Genomic DNA, 14959 nt, shown 5'->3' with positions numbered 1-14959 from the left:
CATACAGAGTGAAGTAAGTCAGAAAGAGAAAAACAAATATTGTATATTAACGCATGTTTGTGGAACCTAGAAAAATGGTACAGATGAACTGGTTTGCTGGGCAGAAGTTGAGACACAGATGTAGAGAACAAATGTATGGACACCAAGGGGGGAAAGCCATGGGGGGGTGGGGATGGTGGTGTGATGAATTGGGCGATTTGCATTGAAATGTATACACTGATGTGTATAAAATTGATGACTAATAAGAACCTGCTGTATGAAAAATTAAATAAAATAAAAATTAAAAAAAAATAAAAAAACACACATCGAAAGGAAGTTCCCTTGCCGTCCAGTGGTTAAGATTCCATGCTCTCACTGCCAAGGGCCTGGGTTCAATCCATGGTTGGGGAACTAAGATCCCACAGCCTGCGAGGCACAGCCAAAAAAAAAAAAAAAAAGAAAAAACATCAAAAAAAAAAAAAGAAAGAATCTTAAAAAGAAATAGAAGAGATTTAAGAAAAAAGAAGCAAATGAAAATTACAAACTGAAAAAACCGGTAACTGAAATAAAACACCTCACTGAATGGGTTCAACATTAGGTTAGAGATGACAAACGAAGGGTCTGTGGACATAAAGACAAAGATAGATTACAGGATTTACTCAATCAATCAACAAAGAGAAAATAGACTAGTATCTATAGCCTCAGAGACCTATGGGACCATAATAAAAGATCTAACATTTGTGTCATCATAGTTCTAGAAGCAGAGGAGAAAAATATAGGGCTGAAAAAATGTTCAAAGAAATAATGAAGGGAGTTCCCTGGTGATCCAGTGGTTAGGACTCAGTGCTTTCACTGCTGTGGCCCGGGTTAAATCCCTGGTTAGGGAACTAAGATCCCACAAGCCAAGCAGTGCCACCAAAAAACAAACAGACAAACAATTCTTGGATTAAAAAAAAAAAAAGAAAAGAAAGAATGGATGAAAATTTACAAGTTTGGTGAAAGGCATAAGTCTACATTTCAAGAAGCTGAGCAAACCCAAATTGGATTAACTCAAAGAAATACATAAGAAGACACAATATAGGGGCTTCCCTGGTGGCGCAGTGGTTGAGAGTCTGCCTGCCGAGGCAGGGGACATGGGTTCCTGCCCCAGTCTGGGAAGATCCCACATGCCGCGGAGTGGCTGGGCCCATGAGCCATGGCCGCTGAGCCTGCGTGTCCGGAGCCTTGCTCCGCAACAGGAGAGGCCACAACAGTGAGAGGCCTGTGTACCACACACACAAAAAAAGACACAATATAATCAGACTTCTAAAAACTAAGGACAAAGAAAAAATGTTAAAAGCAGCTACAGAGAAACTGCCTATCGGTGAACAATCATTTGAATGCCATGGATTCAAATGATTGGATTTCTCATCTCATGGAGAACAAAAGGAAATGAAACAACATATTCCACGTGCTGAAAGAAAAGACCTGTCAACCCGGAATTCTATAGCCAGTGAAAATATTTTTCAGGAATAAAAGGAAAGTCAAGATATTCTCAGACAAAGGAAAATAGCATTTGTGGCCAGCAGACCTGTTTGGAACTTCAGAAAGGAACAATTTAATGGGCAAAAATAGGGGTAAATATCAGAATACCCTTATCCTCATTAGTTTAGAATATCTATAGGCAAAAAACTGAATCTTGACAAACCCCATACCTTATACAAAAAATTAAAAATAGATCATGTCTTTAAATCTTACATAAAACTATAAAATTTCTAAAAGAAAACATAAGGCTGATCGGAATATATGATAAGGATGTGAGACGGGAAAGCAATGAGGCTATAAAGGAACACCAAACACTAGTGCAGGAATCAGCTTTTCTTAAAAACTTTTTCTTAGAAATCCAGATAGCAAATATTTTAGGTTTACAGGTATATAGTCTTTGATGTAACCTTTGCAGTGCAAAGGCAGTCAAAGATAGCTAAAGGCAACACATAAACAAATAGACAGACTGAGTAAACCAACATGACTGTGTCCAATAAAATTACTTGAAGTAGCAGACATCTGGCTCAGCAGCCATAGTTTGCCAAACCCTACTCTAATTAGTCAGTATATATTTCATCATGGATATGGGTTAGAAACTGTGAAATTACTTAATGTGTATTCTAAAATTGAGCAAATAGGTAGATATATTGTGGATGAGAGCCAGGTTTCTGTCTGAAAAGGGAGCACAAATACAGAAAAGAAAGATATTTAAGTGCACATATATATACACATTCACACATGTATTTCTAGCTATGTCCACCTTGGGAGCCTTAGAAGAAATGACACCACAGTAGCAATAAGAACACCTAGTGCCCAGATCTTGGTTTATATTAATATGATTTCAGAGCTGGGGCTGAGAAAGTACAAGATACCTGGAATATCTTGCTATATCAGAAAGTAAGAAAATGCTCAAAAAGAACAGATCATATCAAAAGGACACAGGAGACAAGTTGAAGAGGCTCTCACTAGTCAAAACTGGGATCATTTGAACATCAGAATAAATAATAGTGGACTATACCCAGAGGATAAAAGAATGCATGAGTACATGCTAACATAAATAAATGAATAAGAATAAATGGCAGGAGGCTTCCCTGGTGGTGCAGTGGTTGAGAATCCACCTGCCAATGCAGGGGACACAGGTTCAAGCCCTGGTCTGGGAAGATCCCACATGTCGTGGAGCAACTAAGCCCATGAGCTACAGCTACTGAGCCTGCGCTCTAGAGCCCGTGAGCTGTAGCTACTGAGCCCGTGTGCCACAACTACTGAAGCGAGCGCACCTAGAGCCTGTGCTCCGCAACAAGAGAAGCCACTGCAATGAGAAGCCCACTCATTGCAAGGAAGAGTAGCCCCCACTCGCTGCAACTAGAGAAAGCCTGCATGCAGCAACAAAGACCCAACACAGTCAAAAATAAATAAATTTATTTAAAAAAAAAAGAATAAATGGCAGGACAAAGGGAAAATTCTTCCTCTCAGTAGAATGCCAACTAACAAATGCTGAAGGAATGATGGGATTAGAAAAAAAGATCATTTGATAACCACTATCATAACTGTTTCAGAAATACATATCAATAGATTCTAAGAGGAACAGGATACTTATATAGTTTCAAAGTATCTCCCCTTATGTTCTTTATTAATTGCAAAGGAAATCTAGAGGACAACATTACAACCAAATTACAAAAGTTAAACCTCTTGATATCTGAGATGCACTAAGAACATACCACCTTTGTGGTTTTCTTGACAACTGCAACTAATCATGAAAGCCAACCCCAACTGAGAGACATTGTACTAAATAAATATTCTATGCTCTTTGAAAAAGAAAAGTCTATAAAAGACAAAAACTAAGGAACTAAAAAAAAAAGAAAAAAAAAAACTAAGGAACGGCTCCAGATTAAAGGAGACTCAAGAGACATGACAATTAAATGCAGTGTGTGATCCTGAATTAAATCCTGGACCAGGAGGAAAATCTTTTTCATTTCTTATAAAGAACATTAGTGAGAGAATTGGCAAAATTTGAATTAGGTCTGTATATTAGATAATAGTAGTTCTCAATATTAATTTTCTAATTTAAAATAACTGTTATAATAGATAACTAATAAGGACCTACTATGTAGTACAGGGAACTCTACTCAATATTCTGTAATAACCTGCTTGGGAAAAGAATCTAAAAAAGAATAGATACATGCATATGTATAAATGATTCACTTTGCTGTATACCTGAAGCTAACACAACATTGTAAATCAACTATACTCCAAAAAAATTAAAAAATAAAAAAATTTTTTTAAATAAAATAATTATTATATAAGATAGTAGCTTATGTTTTTAGGATACACACTGAAGTATCTGGGGGAAAGTGGAGATTATAAAGACTGCAACTTATTCAGAAAAGATATATTAAAAAAAAATTTAAAACATCTTACTGCTCTGTATTTTCTTGAACACTGCTAAGTGGTTTCCACATGTTTTCACACTTTTCTTCCAAAGCACAGAATCTCTCCTTCCAAAGATTGATTAACTGGCAAAGTTCCTGTAAGAAAGGTGTGGGGAAGGAAAAGACTGAAATTATAACAGTTAAACTTTTTTTCTATACTGATATAAAGTATTTTCCCATAGGTGAGAATTATAAAAATTCCTGACGAGATCTTTAACTCCATCTCTCTCACATACAGGAGATTTGTGGAAGTGATATTAAAAGGATAGTAATATTACAGGCATTTTTTAAAAAAGTAAATAATTAGCAAACTTTCATATTTTAACCATAAGTAACAAGTTACTTTCCGAGTACCTCAAAACTAACCAAATACACCAAAACGTCACATTGTGTTTGAGAACCACTTTGACAGATATACATAGTTGCTTCTTAACTGATAACACTACCAGAAGACAAAGTAATGCTGAAAATCTAATGGGTCAAGAAGTCCAAAAATATTATCAGTTAATAGAGCTGAAACATTTTACAGAACTTAGTTGGATCATATAAATAAAATGTAAATAGAGGGAATTCCCTGACAAGTTCAGTGTTGGGACTCTGTGCTTTCACTGCCAAGGGTGCGGGTTCAATCCCTGGTTGGGGAACTAAGATCCCGCAAGCCTCGAGGTGTGGCCAAATAAATAAATAGAGCTTAACCTTTTCTCATACTTGGGATCTTTAAACACATTTCTGAATAACACATCAGCTGACAATATACATCTAACACTCTGATTATGAATAGAGTGTCAGTATTTTTACTAATCTCAAAGTAGAGGGAAATGCAGGTATTTTCAGATTTATCTACATGTAACCAGGTGTTCAGAGTTTACATCATTGGTTTGTCAGCACTAACTTCAAGTTCTAGAATATCTCAGAAATAGCTCAGTTAGTAAACTTGCTTCCTTTAAGCCAGGGAAGTCAAACCACTCATGCTAAAATACTTTTCACGGCATAGGTGGATTTTTTTCTAATTTTTTTTAAAATATTAGGATGTTTTTAAGAGCACTTTTTTTTTTTTTTTTTGGCTGTGTCGTGTCTTAGTTGCGGCATGTAGAATCTTCGTTGAGGTATGCAGGATCTTTTATTGCGGCGTGTGGACTCTTCCTTGCAGCATGCAGGCTTCTCTCTAGTTGTGGTGCAACAGCTCCAGAGCATGTGGGCTCTGTAGCTTGTGGCACGCAGGCTCCCTAGTTAAGGTGCATGAGTTCAGTAGTTGCAGTGCACGGGCTTAGTTGCCCCGCAGCATGCAGGATCCCAGGTCCCTGACCAGGGATTGAACCCGCATCCCCCGCATTGTAAGGTGGATTCTTTACCACTGGACCACCAGGGAAGTCCCGTTTTGTTTGTTTTTAAACAGTTGCTTGCCAATTTTAAACATTTCAAAACAGCTAATTAATAAAAAGCTGATCTACATACCTAAAAAGATCTAGGCAGGTTTAAGGTAAACTTGTTGCAATTTCAAACAGCAAGAATATGTTCTAGAAACATATAGAAGAGCCCCTCAAAAATGGATGCCTTTCAGGCAGTATCATCACCACTATGGCTGTAAGGGGATCTAACTGTTGTAAGATGCTCTTGCAGCCTCAGTTCCCTCATTAGAAAACTAGGCTAGTAATAGAACCTGTATCTACATTGGTGGGAGGAATAAACACATAGTGAGTTGCTCAATAAATGTTAACTATCATTTGTACTAATTTCCAATATTAACCTTTTGTCTGAAAAGGTTCATGCTTATCAATTAGGGAAACAAATAATCTTATTTTAAAGTTGCTATCTTTTTTTTTTTTTCATTCCATTCAAGAAGGTTTTGTTTCGTTGTTTCTTCGGCCGTGCTGTGCAGCTTGCGGGATCTTAGTTTCCCCACCAGGGAATGAACCAGGCCATGGCAGTGAAAGCACCGAGTCCTGACCACTGGAATGCCAGGGAATTCCCTCAAGAGGGTATTAAATCATTTATTGATTACACATGATAATGGATGATACACAAGCTTCATTCCCATCTAGAACTTTATCTGGTACCATAATTCAATTTAGATATATTGCATAGGATGTGCCAACAATCATATTAATAACCAAAAAACTCCTTTGCTTGGGTGACCCTTTTTTTTTTTTTTTGCGGTACGCGGGCCTCTCACTGTTGTGGCCTCTCCCGTTGCGGAGCACAGGCTCCGGACGCGCAGGCTCAGCAGCCATGGCTCACGGGCCCAGCCGCTCCACGGCAGGTGGGATCTTCCCGGACCAGGGCACGAACCCGTGTCCCCTGTATCGGCAGGCGGACTCTCAACCACTGTGCCACCAGGGAAGCCCTGGGTGACCCTTTTAACTGTGAACTCCAGGTCACAACACAGTAACTGTCTGTTCAGCTACACCAAGGTTTCTGAAGACAATGTCTTCTCCACCCAAGCAGGTTGTAAATAAATTTGGAACCTGGCATCACCATGAAGAAATTCTAACTTCACACTGTTGGTGTAGTTTACCAAGACGGCTTCAGAGTAGACTAACTTCATACAGCACATTTTAAAAAAGACATGTTTAGGGCTTCCCTGTAGCTTCCTGTAGCTTCCCTGTCACTTCCCTGGCTCTCTTCTCCTGCTAAGCTTTGTTTCCTGGCAGTAATTACAACCTCCTGCCACTGCCATAGCTCCTGCTGCTGCTGGAACAGCCATAGCCACCTTGGTTTCATGGTTTGGCAAAGTACTGACTTCCACCACCATAGGGGCCAGCACTTCTGCCTCCAAAGTTTCCTCCTTTTATGGGTTCAAAATCTGAAGATTGTTGTAACTGCCAAAATCGTTGTAGCCTCCGCCACCTCCAAAAGTGCTCCCATCATTACCAAATCCATTATAGCCATCCCCACTGCCACCATAGCCACCACCACCGCGGCTGCCACCAAAGCCAGCTCAACCACTGAAGTTTCCTCCACGACCAAAGCTGTCATTCCCACCAAAACCCCCTCCACGACCACCACCAAAGCTTCCACTTCGACCTCTTTGGCTGGATGAGGCACTAGCCATCTCTTGCTGAGATAGGGCTTTCCTTACTTCACAGTTGTGGCCATTCACAGTGTGGTATTTCTGAATGACAATCCTGTCTACAGAGTCATGGTCATCAAAGGTTACGAAAGCAAAGCCTCTCTTTTTGCCACTGCCTTGGTCAGTCATGATTTCAATCACTTTCGTACTGTTCAAAATAATCTCTTAGGTGATGTTCTTCAGTGTCTTCTTTAATGCCACCAACAAAAATCTTTTTCACAGTTAAGTGGGCACCAGGTCTTTGAGAATCTTCTCTTGAGACGGCCCTCTTTGGTTCCCCAACTCTTCCATCCACCTTGTGTGGCCTTGCCTTCATGGCCGCACCCACCGCTTCCACAGTGGCATACGTGACAGCCCGAAAGCCTCTGGAGTGCCTGGTGCTTGGATCCCTCATTACCACACAGTCTGTGCACACTCCTGACTGCTCACAATGGCTCCTCAGGCTCTCATCGGTTGTTTCAAAGTCAAGCCTCCGATGAAGAGCTTCCGCAGCTGTTCGGGCTCTTCGGGCGATTCTGACTTAGACACGAGGGCCCTGGAGAGGGGAGACTTTAACAATGCTTGTTTGGCGGCGTCCAGGGACAGAAAGCTAAAGTTGCTTTAATTCTTATCTAAAAACCTTAGATGTATTTCCCTTCTCATTTCAGGTGACATGGATATGAATTCCCTTTCCCTCACTTTCCAAAACAAAGAATTCTTTACTGGTCACTAAACCATGTCAACAGTTTCACTGACCAAAGAGTTCTGTCATGTAGTAATAGCCTCATTTAACAGAACTTCAGAATTCATAACTAAGGGCTTAAGAATACCAGAAATTATTTTCCATATATCTGATATTTATAGATTATGACTTGCCTGGCTTGAAGGTTTGGTTTTGATTTAAAGCATCATATACTGAGGAATAGTTTACATGGAGCAAGTCATAAATTACATTTATCAATAAAAATTAAGAATTGTATCAGGGCTTCCCTGTTGGCGCAGTGGTTGAGAGTCCGCCTGCCGATGCAGGGGACACGGGTTCGTGCCCCGGTCCGGGAAGATCCCACATGCTGTGGAGCGGCTGGGCCCGTGAGTCATGGCCACTGAGCCTGCGTGTCCGGAGCCTGTGCTCCGCAACGGGAGAGGCCGCAACAATGAGAGGCCTGCGTACCGCAAAAAAAAAAAAAAAAAAAAAAAGAATTGTATCAATTTACTACAATTTAAATGCCTGATACTGATGAGACAAAAATAGTAAAAGAAAGCAGGGAATAGTTTGTGAAAGAGAGTAACTATCCATGTTACAGTAAAAACAAAAACAACAACAACAAAAATTATCAAGTTAAAATGTAGATACATGTTCATTTTAAATGCTATGACCATTTTCTTCTAACTGTACTCCTGATGGTATATTTCTGCAGTTCATCTTTCTTCTTGATGTGAGGAAAGGACTATTACGTTTTATTGTGCTTTAGCATAGGGCTCTACATGTAGCAAATCATCAAATATTAACTGATCAAGAGAAATACTCTCAATTATTTCACATTAATTACTGTTGTAAGCAAAAGTGGCTATGGTATTTTCAGGATTCTAATTTAGTTATATAGCTTTGAGTCTGTAACAGGGATTATCAGGTTAAAGATCATAATACTTTCTTTTTACGCTCCTTAAATCACCTAAATAAGATACCTGTGAATGGATTTTCTTTATTGTCTTCAGGTCTTCAGTTAAGTTTTCACAAAGCTTCTGTGTTTCAGCCAAGGAAGAAATTGTATCTTCTTTTAGTTCATGTAGATTGTTACACAGTGTACTGAGAAAGCCATCCATTTCCTTCTTCTGATCTTCTATCTTTGAAGAAAAAAAAAAATTAATTTCGTGGAGACCTTCCAGATGGCGGAGGAGTAAGATGTGGAGATCACCTTCCTCCCCACAAATACATCAGAAATACATCTACGTGTGGAACAACTCCTACAAAACACCTAATGAACCCTGGCACAAGACCTCAGACTTCCCAAAAGTTGTGCGGCTGACAGGGTCTTGGTGCTCCGGCTGGGTGTCAGGCCTGTGCCTCTGAGGTGGGAGAGCCAAGTTCAGGACATTGGTCCACCAGAGACCTCCCGGCTCCACGTAATACCAAATGGCGAAAGCTCTCCCAGAGATCTCCATCTCAACGCTAAGAAAGACCCAGGTCCACTCAACGACCAGCAAGCTACAGTGCTGGACTCCCTATGTCAAACAACTAGCAAGACAGGAACACAACCCCACCCATTAGCAGAGAGGCTGCCTAAAATCATAATAAGGTCACAAACACCCCAAAACACACCACCAAACGTGGTCCTACCCACCAGAAAGACAAGATCCAGCCTCATCCACCAGAACACAGGCACCAGTCCCCTCCACCAGGAAGCCTACACAACCCACTGAACCAATCTTAGCCACTGGGGGCAGACACCAAAACCAATGGGAAATACGACAGATGAATGGATAAAGATGTGGCACATATATACAATGGAATATTACTCAGTCATAAAAAGAAACGAAATTGAGTTATTTGTAGTGAGGTGGATGGACCTGGAGTCTGTCATACAGAGTGAAGTAAGTCAGAAAGAGAAAAACAAATACCATATGCTAACACATATATATGGAATCTAAAAAAAAAGAAAAAAAATGGTTCTGAAGGACCTAGGGGCAGGACAGGAATAAAGACGCAGACATAGAGAATGGACTTGAGGACATGGGGAGGGGGAAGGGTAAGCTGGGACGAAGTGAGAGAGTGGCATGGACATATATACACTACCAAATGTAAAGAGATAGCTAGCGGGAAGCAACCACATAGCACAGGGAGATCAGCTTGGTGCTTTGTGTCCACCTAGAGGGGTGGGATAGGGAGGGTGGGAGGGAGACACAAGAGGGAGGAGATATGGGGATATATGTATACGTATAGCTGATACACTTTGTTATATAGCAGAGACTAACACACCATTGTAAAGCAATTATACTCCAATAAAGATGCTAAAAAAAATTAATTTCTTTTCTTAAGTTAAAAATGTTTTAAATTCATTTATTTATTTATTTTTATTTTTTTGAATACATACAAAATAGAAAAGGTAGAAAACAGTATGCAGAGAATAGTCCCTTTCCCCTTCAGCCCCTAGAACCCCACCCAGTCCCACTCCCACCTCTGATAGATGATTGTTACCGTTTCTAAACACTTTCAGAGGTTTTTTATTATCCATGTTGAGGTATTTATGCATACATATATGGGTATACGTTCATATGTATATCTTCCTCACCCACCATATGATAGACTGCTATATATGTTACTATGTGAAGTTAAATATTTATCTTGAAGATCATTCCCTCTCATTTTTCTTTGCCATGATTCTGCTGACCGCATCAATGGCAGAGAGCATCCTATCTCCTCCCTCTTCCAGATTCCTTCTCACAACCCATGGGTTTTGCATGTGGACATCTCTCTAGATGTGGCCACAGACAGAGTTTCTTTCTTAAACAACAATTTGAGATAATAAGAATATTTGTTACCTTATTAGCCAGTATCAATGAAGTCTTGAAAATATGCTTTAGTTGACTATTGATTTCCAGTATAGATATCACAGTGGGTGATAAAACTGTTTCCAGTGAACTGAGGAGGTCACTCTTAAGTACATTCTGGTTTTGAAAATAAACAAACAACTCTTTAAAAAGAATATTTTCACTTCCATAAGTCTGGCTGGTTAAATCATAATATCTTAAATACTGTGTTAACTAAACATGCATATTAAAATCCTAAGTATCCATTCTCTATTCTGTATATCCTACAGAGCCTATTTATTACTAGAGTTTATATTCATCATAAATCACTTAATCCTGCATACAGTAATTACAAAAATTGTTGCTTGATGTACAATAGATTTTTAACAGTCTACTGCAACAGAAGTCAAGAATTCAGATGAGGGGAAAGTGACAGTCATTTGATAAGATTTCAGCATTGCAAACAAAGGAAGCAAAAAAAAAACACCTACAACTATATTTTAACGAAATAAATTTCAAACAAGTTTAGATTACTAAGTCAAAAATGCTGAAACCAAACAGTCTTCAAAAGTAGGCTTTGGGCTGGAGGTATTTAAATTTGAAGACCTGGCGAGTTGTATCCTATTGTATCAGAAGAACTTGTCAAGGTTCTTGTTCTTGTCAAGTTACATAAAAAAATTGAGAAAGTACTGTAGATTGGGAATTTTTATAAAAAGAAGAAAAGAATTCAGAACGAAGCTCCTTTTACTAGGGCAAGCATGAGGAACTATAACAGAAATAATTAGTAAATACTTCAAAGGGTACTGGTTTTCTTTTGAAAGAAGAGCGAGCATACTAATTTCAACTCATTCTGTGGGAGCAGCAATCATCTCTTCAGACTCAAGCTTGCTTATAGCTTGATAGGAAGTCATCAATAAATACAGACTACCATTTAGCAAATGAATCAATTTCCAAAAAGTTAGTACCAACAGAGTAGCTTTTAACTTTGTTAAATTTGGGTGACTGAAGAAATCTACCAAATGTCATAAGCACTGAATTTAGGCAGTGTCAGTGAGCATTTGAACTTGGAAAATGTTCAACAAATATCGTTAAACTCAAAAAGGGAGGCAGCGAGCCTGTACAAAGAAAAAAAAGTGAGATGGCTAAGAACTTCCTAGACAAATGATACAATTACAAAATAAAGGGTATATACAAATCAAGTATGGAAAAGGTAAACAACATTGTGTAATTAGATGGCTGGCTTCTATAGAATTATGAAAAACAGCCTCACAGTTAAAGGCCAGAAGGGCTTGATCACACATATCTGACCCCACAAATTTTATATACGTTCTCCAAATTCTGTAAGTCATTTTTCTTGCACATTTTTCTGAATTTCTGTAGTTTTAAAATTAACTACCTAATATCTCCTGGTTGGGTCAGAGTAACATTAGCATGACTATTCCAGGACCCTTGAGGAAAAGATGAATGACCAATTTCTGAGCCAGCTAACAAGTCATGGGTCCCTTGAATTCACGTGAAGCTAAACCTACTATTTCTAGTTGTTAAAAGGCTTACTAACTCCTACTCTTTATGTTACAGGACGTAAGTGAAAGAAGTTTCAAAAGTTATATATATACGTTTGGAAATTAATCTTTCTGGGAGAAAAAAACAGTGAAGAGATTTGCCTTTAAAAATATAAACCTACTCTCTTAAAGTGATATGTTTACCATTGTGTCTAGTAAAGCTTAAGATGAAAGAATAGCCGTTAACATTGGTTTTGAAGACTTATCAAATGTAACCCTTCAAAAATAAGAGATTTACTAACAATCAATTTCTGAAGTACAGTTTTACTTTCTGCTGCTAATGATTGTTCTTTTAATATCATATTAGAAATCTGAGAAACAAGTGTAGACACATTTTCTGGAATAGATGTGAGAGATCCAAGTGCTGTTGTAGTAATCGTGTCTAATGCAGAGACACTGGAAGACAGCAGGTTACCTATACCAAAAAAAAAAAGAAGATTTAAACTCGGCAATAAATATATTTAAATACAAATACAACCTTCAAAGAGGTTGGAATAATTATATCCTTGTTGTGGAAATTTGTAATAACAAATAAGCTTAAAATAATTGGCTCACTACATAAGCATGGAATTATTGTAAATATAAATTAAATACGTTCCTGCAGTACTCAGTAAGCACTTGGCACATCTGTAGATGTATCAGACCCAAAACTGTAACTCAGTGTAAATCAAGAGTTAGAATATTCTAAAAACTAATCTCTAATTGAAGGTAATACACAGTATTTCTGCAGATAAAAGAGGTTAAAGAAGAGAAACTAGAAATCAATAAACAAAATTTTTAGTGGTTAGCTTAGAGTGACTAGATCTAGGTGATTTTTACAATTTTTTACATTTCTGCATCTTCCAACTTTTCTATAGTGAAGACAATACTTTAATAATAAACAAATGGGGGACTTCCCTGGTGGCGCAGTGGTTAAGAATCCGCCTGCTAATGCAGGGAACACAGGTTCGAGCCCTGGTCTGGGAAGATCCCACATGCCAGGGAGCAACTCAGCCTGTGCACCACAACTACTGAGCCTGCACTCTAGAGCCCGCGAGCCACAACTACTGAGCCCGTGTGCCACAACTACTGAAGCCCAGGAGCCTAGAGCCTGTGCTCCGCAATAAGAAAAGCCATCGCAATGAGAAGCCCGCACACAGCAATGAAGAGTAGCCCCGGCTCGCCGCAACTAGAGAAAGCCTGTGCTCAGCAATGAAGACCCAACGTAGCCATACATACATACATACATACATAAATTTAAAATAATAATAAACTAATGGATACTTACTTTCCTAAATGAAGATAACAACAATGGTTATGGTTAAAAATAATACCCATATATTCTGACAATATAGCAAACATTCAAAATACACATTCTCAAAAGAAAAAAAAAGTTGGAGAATGTTTATGCACAGAAAATTTCAATAAGGAAACCCAAGATATGTAACAAGGTATGTAATGAGTTTTATAGAAAAAACTCAACTAACATTTGTTTTAATTCAAAGGCATTAATCCCTAGTCTGAATAGATAGTGTGCATTGGAGGGGACTACTGACACTGTCACCTGGGTTTTTATGATATTTAATTATCAGTTTTGAAATTAGTCTCACACTAAACACACAAAGATTAGAATTAGAAATGCCTGAACTTACCAAACAAGGTTTTATGAACTTCTAGCATGGCCTTTTGTTTTGTGCTGCCATCCTTAATTAATTCTTCCATACTATCAAACAGACTATTCAGGTTTTTGCCAAAAATATCCTGAGCTTCTGCATTGTGCTGATCAACTGCCTTCTTACGATCCAGTTTAGAATGGAGACCAGATACATCTTTTGTAGTTTCTTCAACTGTGTTAAGCAACTATATATGATTTTTAAAAATAAGTGTTGATAAGATGGATATGACAAAAGCAGTCTAATGAAAATATCTGTGCTTCATAAGGATTTTTCCTGATAAGAACTAGTAAATTTTATATATTGTATCAGAAGAAAATTTTAAACTTATGCTAATTTATCCAGGAATGTTTATTTCCCCTCCCCTAGCCATCTAGACAAGGAAAACTGATTTTGCCAATCTATTTTAGTAATTATGCTCCCTCACAAATTTTTTCCCCCATTATATGTTACTAATTCCTAGGAAAAGTACACCTAATAAAAAATTGAGTACTCATTAGAAGATACTAAATTCTTGAAGACTGATTAATCTCAACCATGACCACAGGTAAAGCATTACAACACCATTATTCTAAACATCCACAAAGTATATTAAAGTCATGTTCTATTTTCAAAACTTTAGGAATAGTTTTTTCTTAAATTAGCATCTCTAGTGAAGAAAATTTAGACGAAATAGTAACATAATGTTTCTTAAATGGATGGAAGTATCATTTGGGGTGAATAAATAGAATTTCACAATTAACGCTTAAGCTAAGAGTTACTCCTACCCATTCTTTAATTTCTTTAATGCAAGTACAAATTAAAACAAAGGACAAACCCTGCTGGCAGTATCATGAAGTTTCTCCTCAGTACTTTCCAAAGCTGACGTGAAATATTCTTCTTCAACAAGCTGTAATTTCGTTTCTTGTAAATGTCTTTGAGTGGTTTCAAGTTCCTGTGTCTTATTTTGCAGGTCAGATTTACACTGGTCAAGTTCATTTTTATTATCCATAAACAATTCTGTAACCTATAACACATTAAACATTTTTTTTTTAAGAATTAAAAAACGCAGAACTGGTTGTTGAGATACCTGGCTAGTTCGTAATATAATATTAGAAGAACCAAACAAATTATTTCCATGTAAAAGTTGTAACAAGTTACCAGGTAGGTTAGAACATTTTATATGGCATCTGGTTTCTTCCTATAAATTCATTAAAAACAAGTAACAGGGTAGTTCCCTGGCGGTCCAGTGGTTAG

The 14959-nt window shown here is 38.0% G+C and overlaps 1 protein-coding gene and 1 pseudogene across 1 annotated transcript in view; both read right to left on the bottom strand.

The window, feature by feature from the left end:
- Nucleotides 1-14959, bottom strand: part of KIF11 (kinesin family member 11) — a 48071-nt gene that overhangs the window by 13761 nt on the left and 19351 nt on the right. Inside the window, exons 12-17 of the mRNA XM_027112056.1 lie at nt 14541-14729; nt 13703-13910; nt 12314-12486; nt 10522-10647; nt 8668-8826; nt 3922-4028 (exon numbers count right to left, since the gene is read on the bottom strand). Coding sequence (XP_026967857.1) covers nt 3922-4028; nt 8668-8826; nt 10522-10647; nt 12314-12486; nt 13703-13910; nt 14541-14729 — 962 coding nt within the window. The remainder of the gene's footprint in view (nt 1-3921; nt 4029-8667; nt 8827-10521; nt 10648-12313; nt 12487-13702; nt 13911-14540; nt 14730-14959) is intronic.
- Nucleotides 6188-7958, bottom strand: LOC113623205 (heterogeneous nuclear ribonucleoprotein A1-like; annotated as a pseudogene).

The sequence above is a fragment of the Aethalodelphis obliquidens genome, unplaced genomic scaffold (assembly GCF_003676395.1).
Source record: "Aethalodelphis obliquidens isolate GAN/ISIS:26980383/991018 unplaced genomic scaffold, ASM367639v1 scaffold11, whole genome shotgun sequence".
In the NCBI taxonomy this organism is placed as follows: Eukaryota; Metazoa; Chordata; class Mammalia; order Artiodactyla; family Delphinidae; genus Aethalodelphis; species Aethalodelphis obliquidens.
Note: the sequence above shows the minus strand (reverse complement) of the source record. Positions and strands in the feature narration are given on the sequence as shown.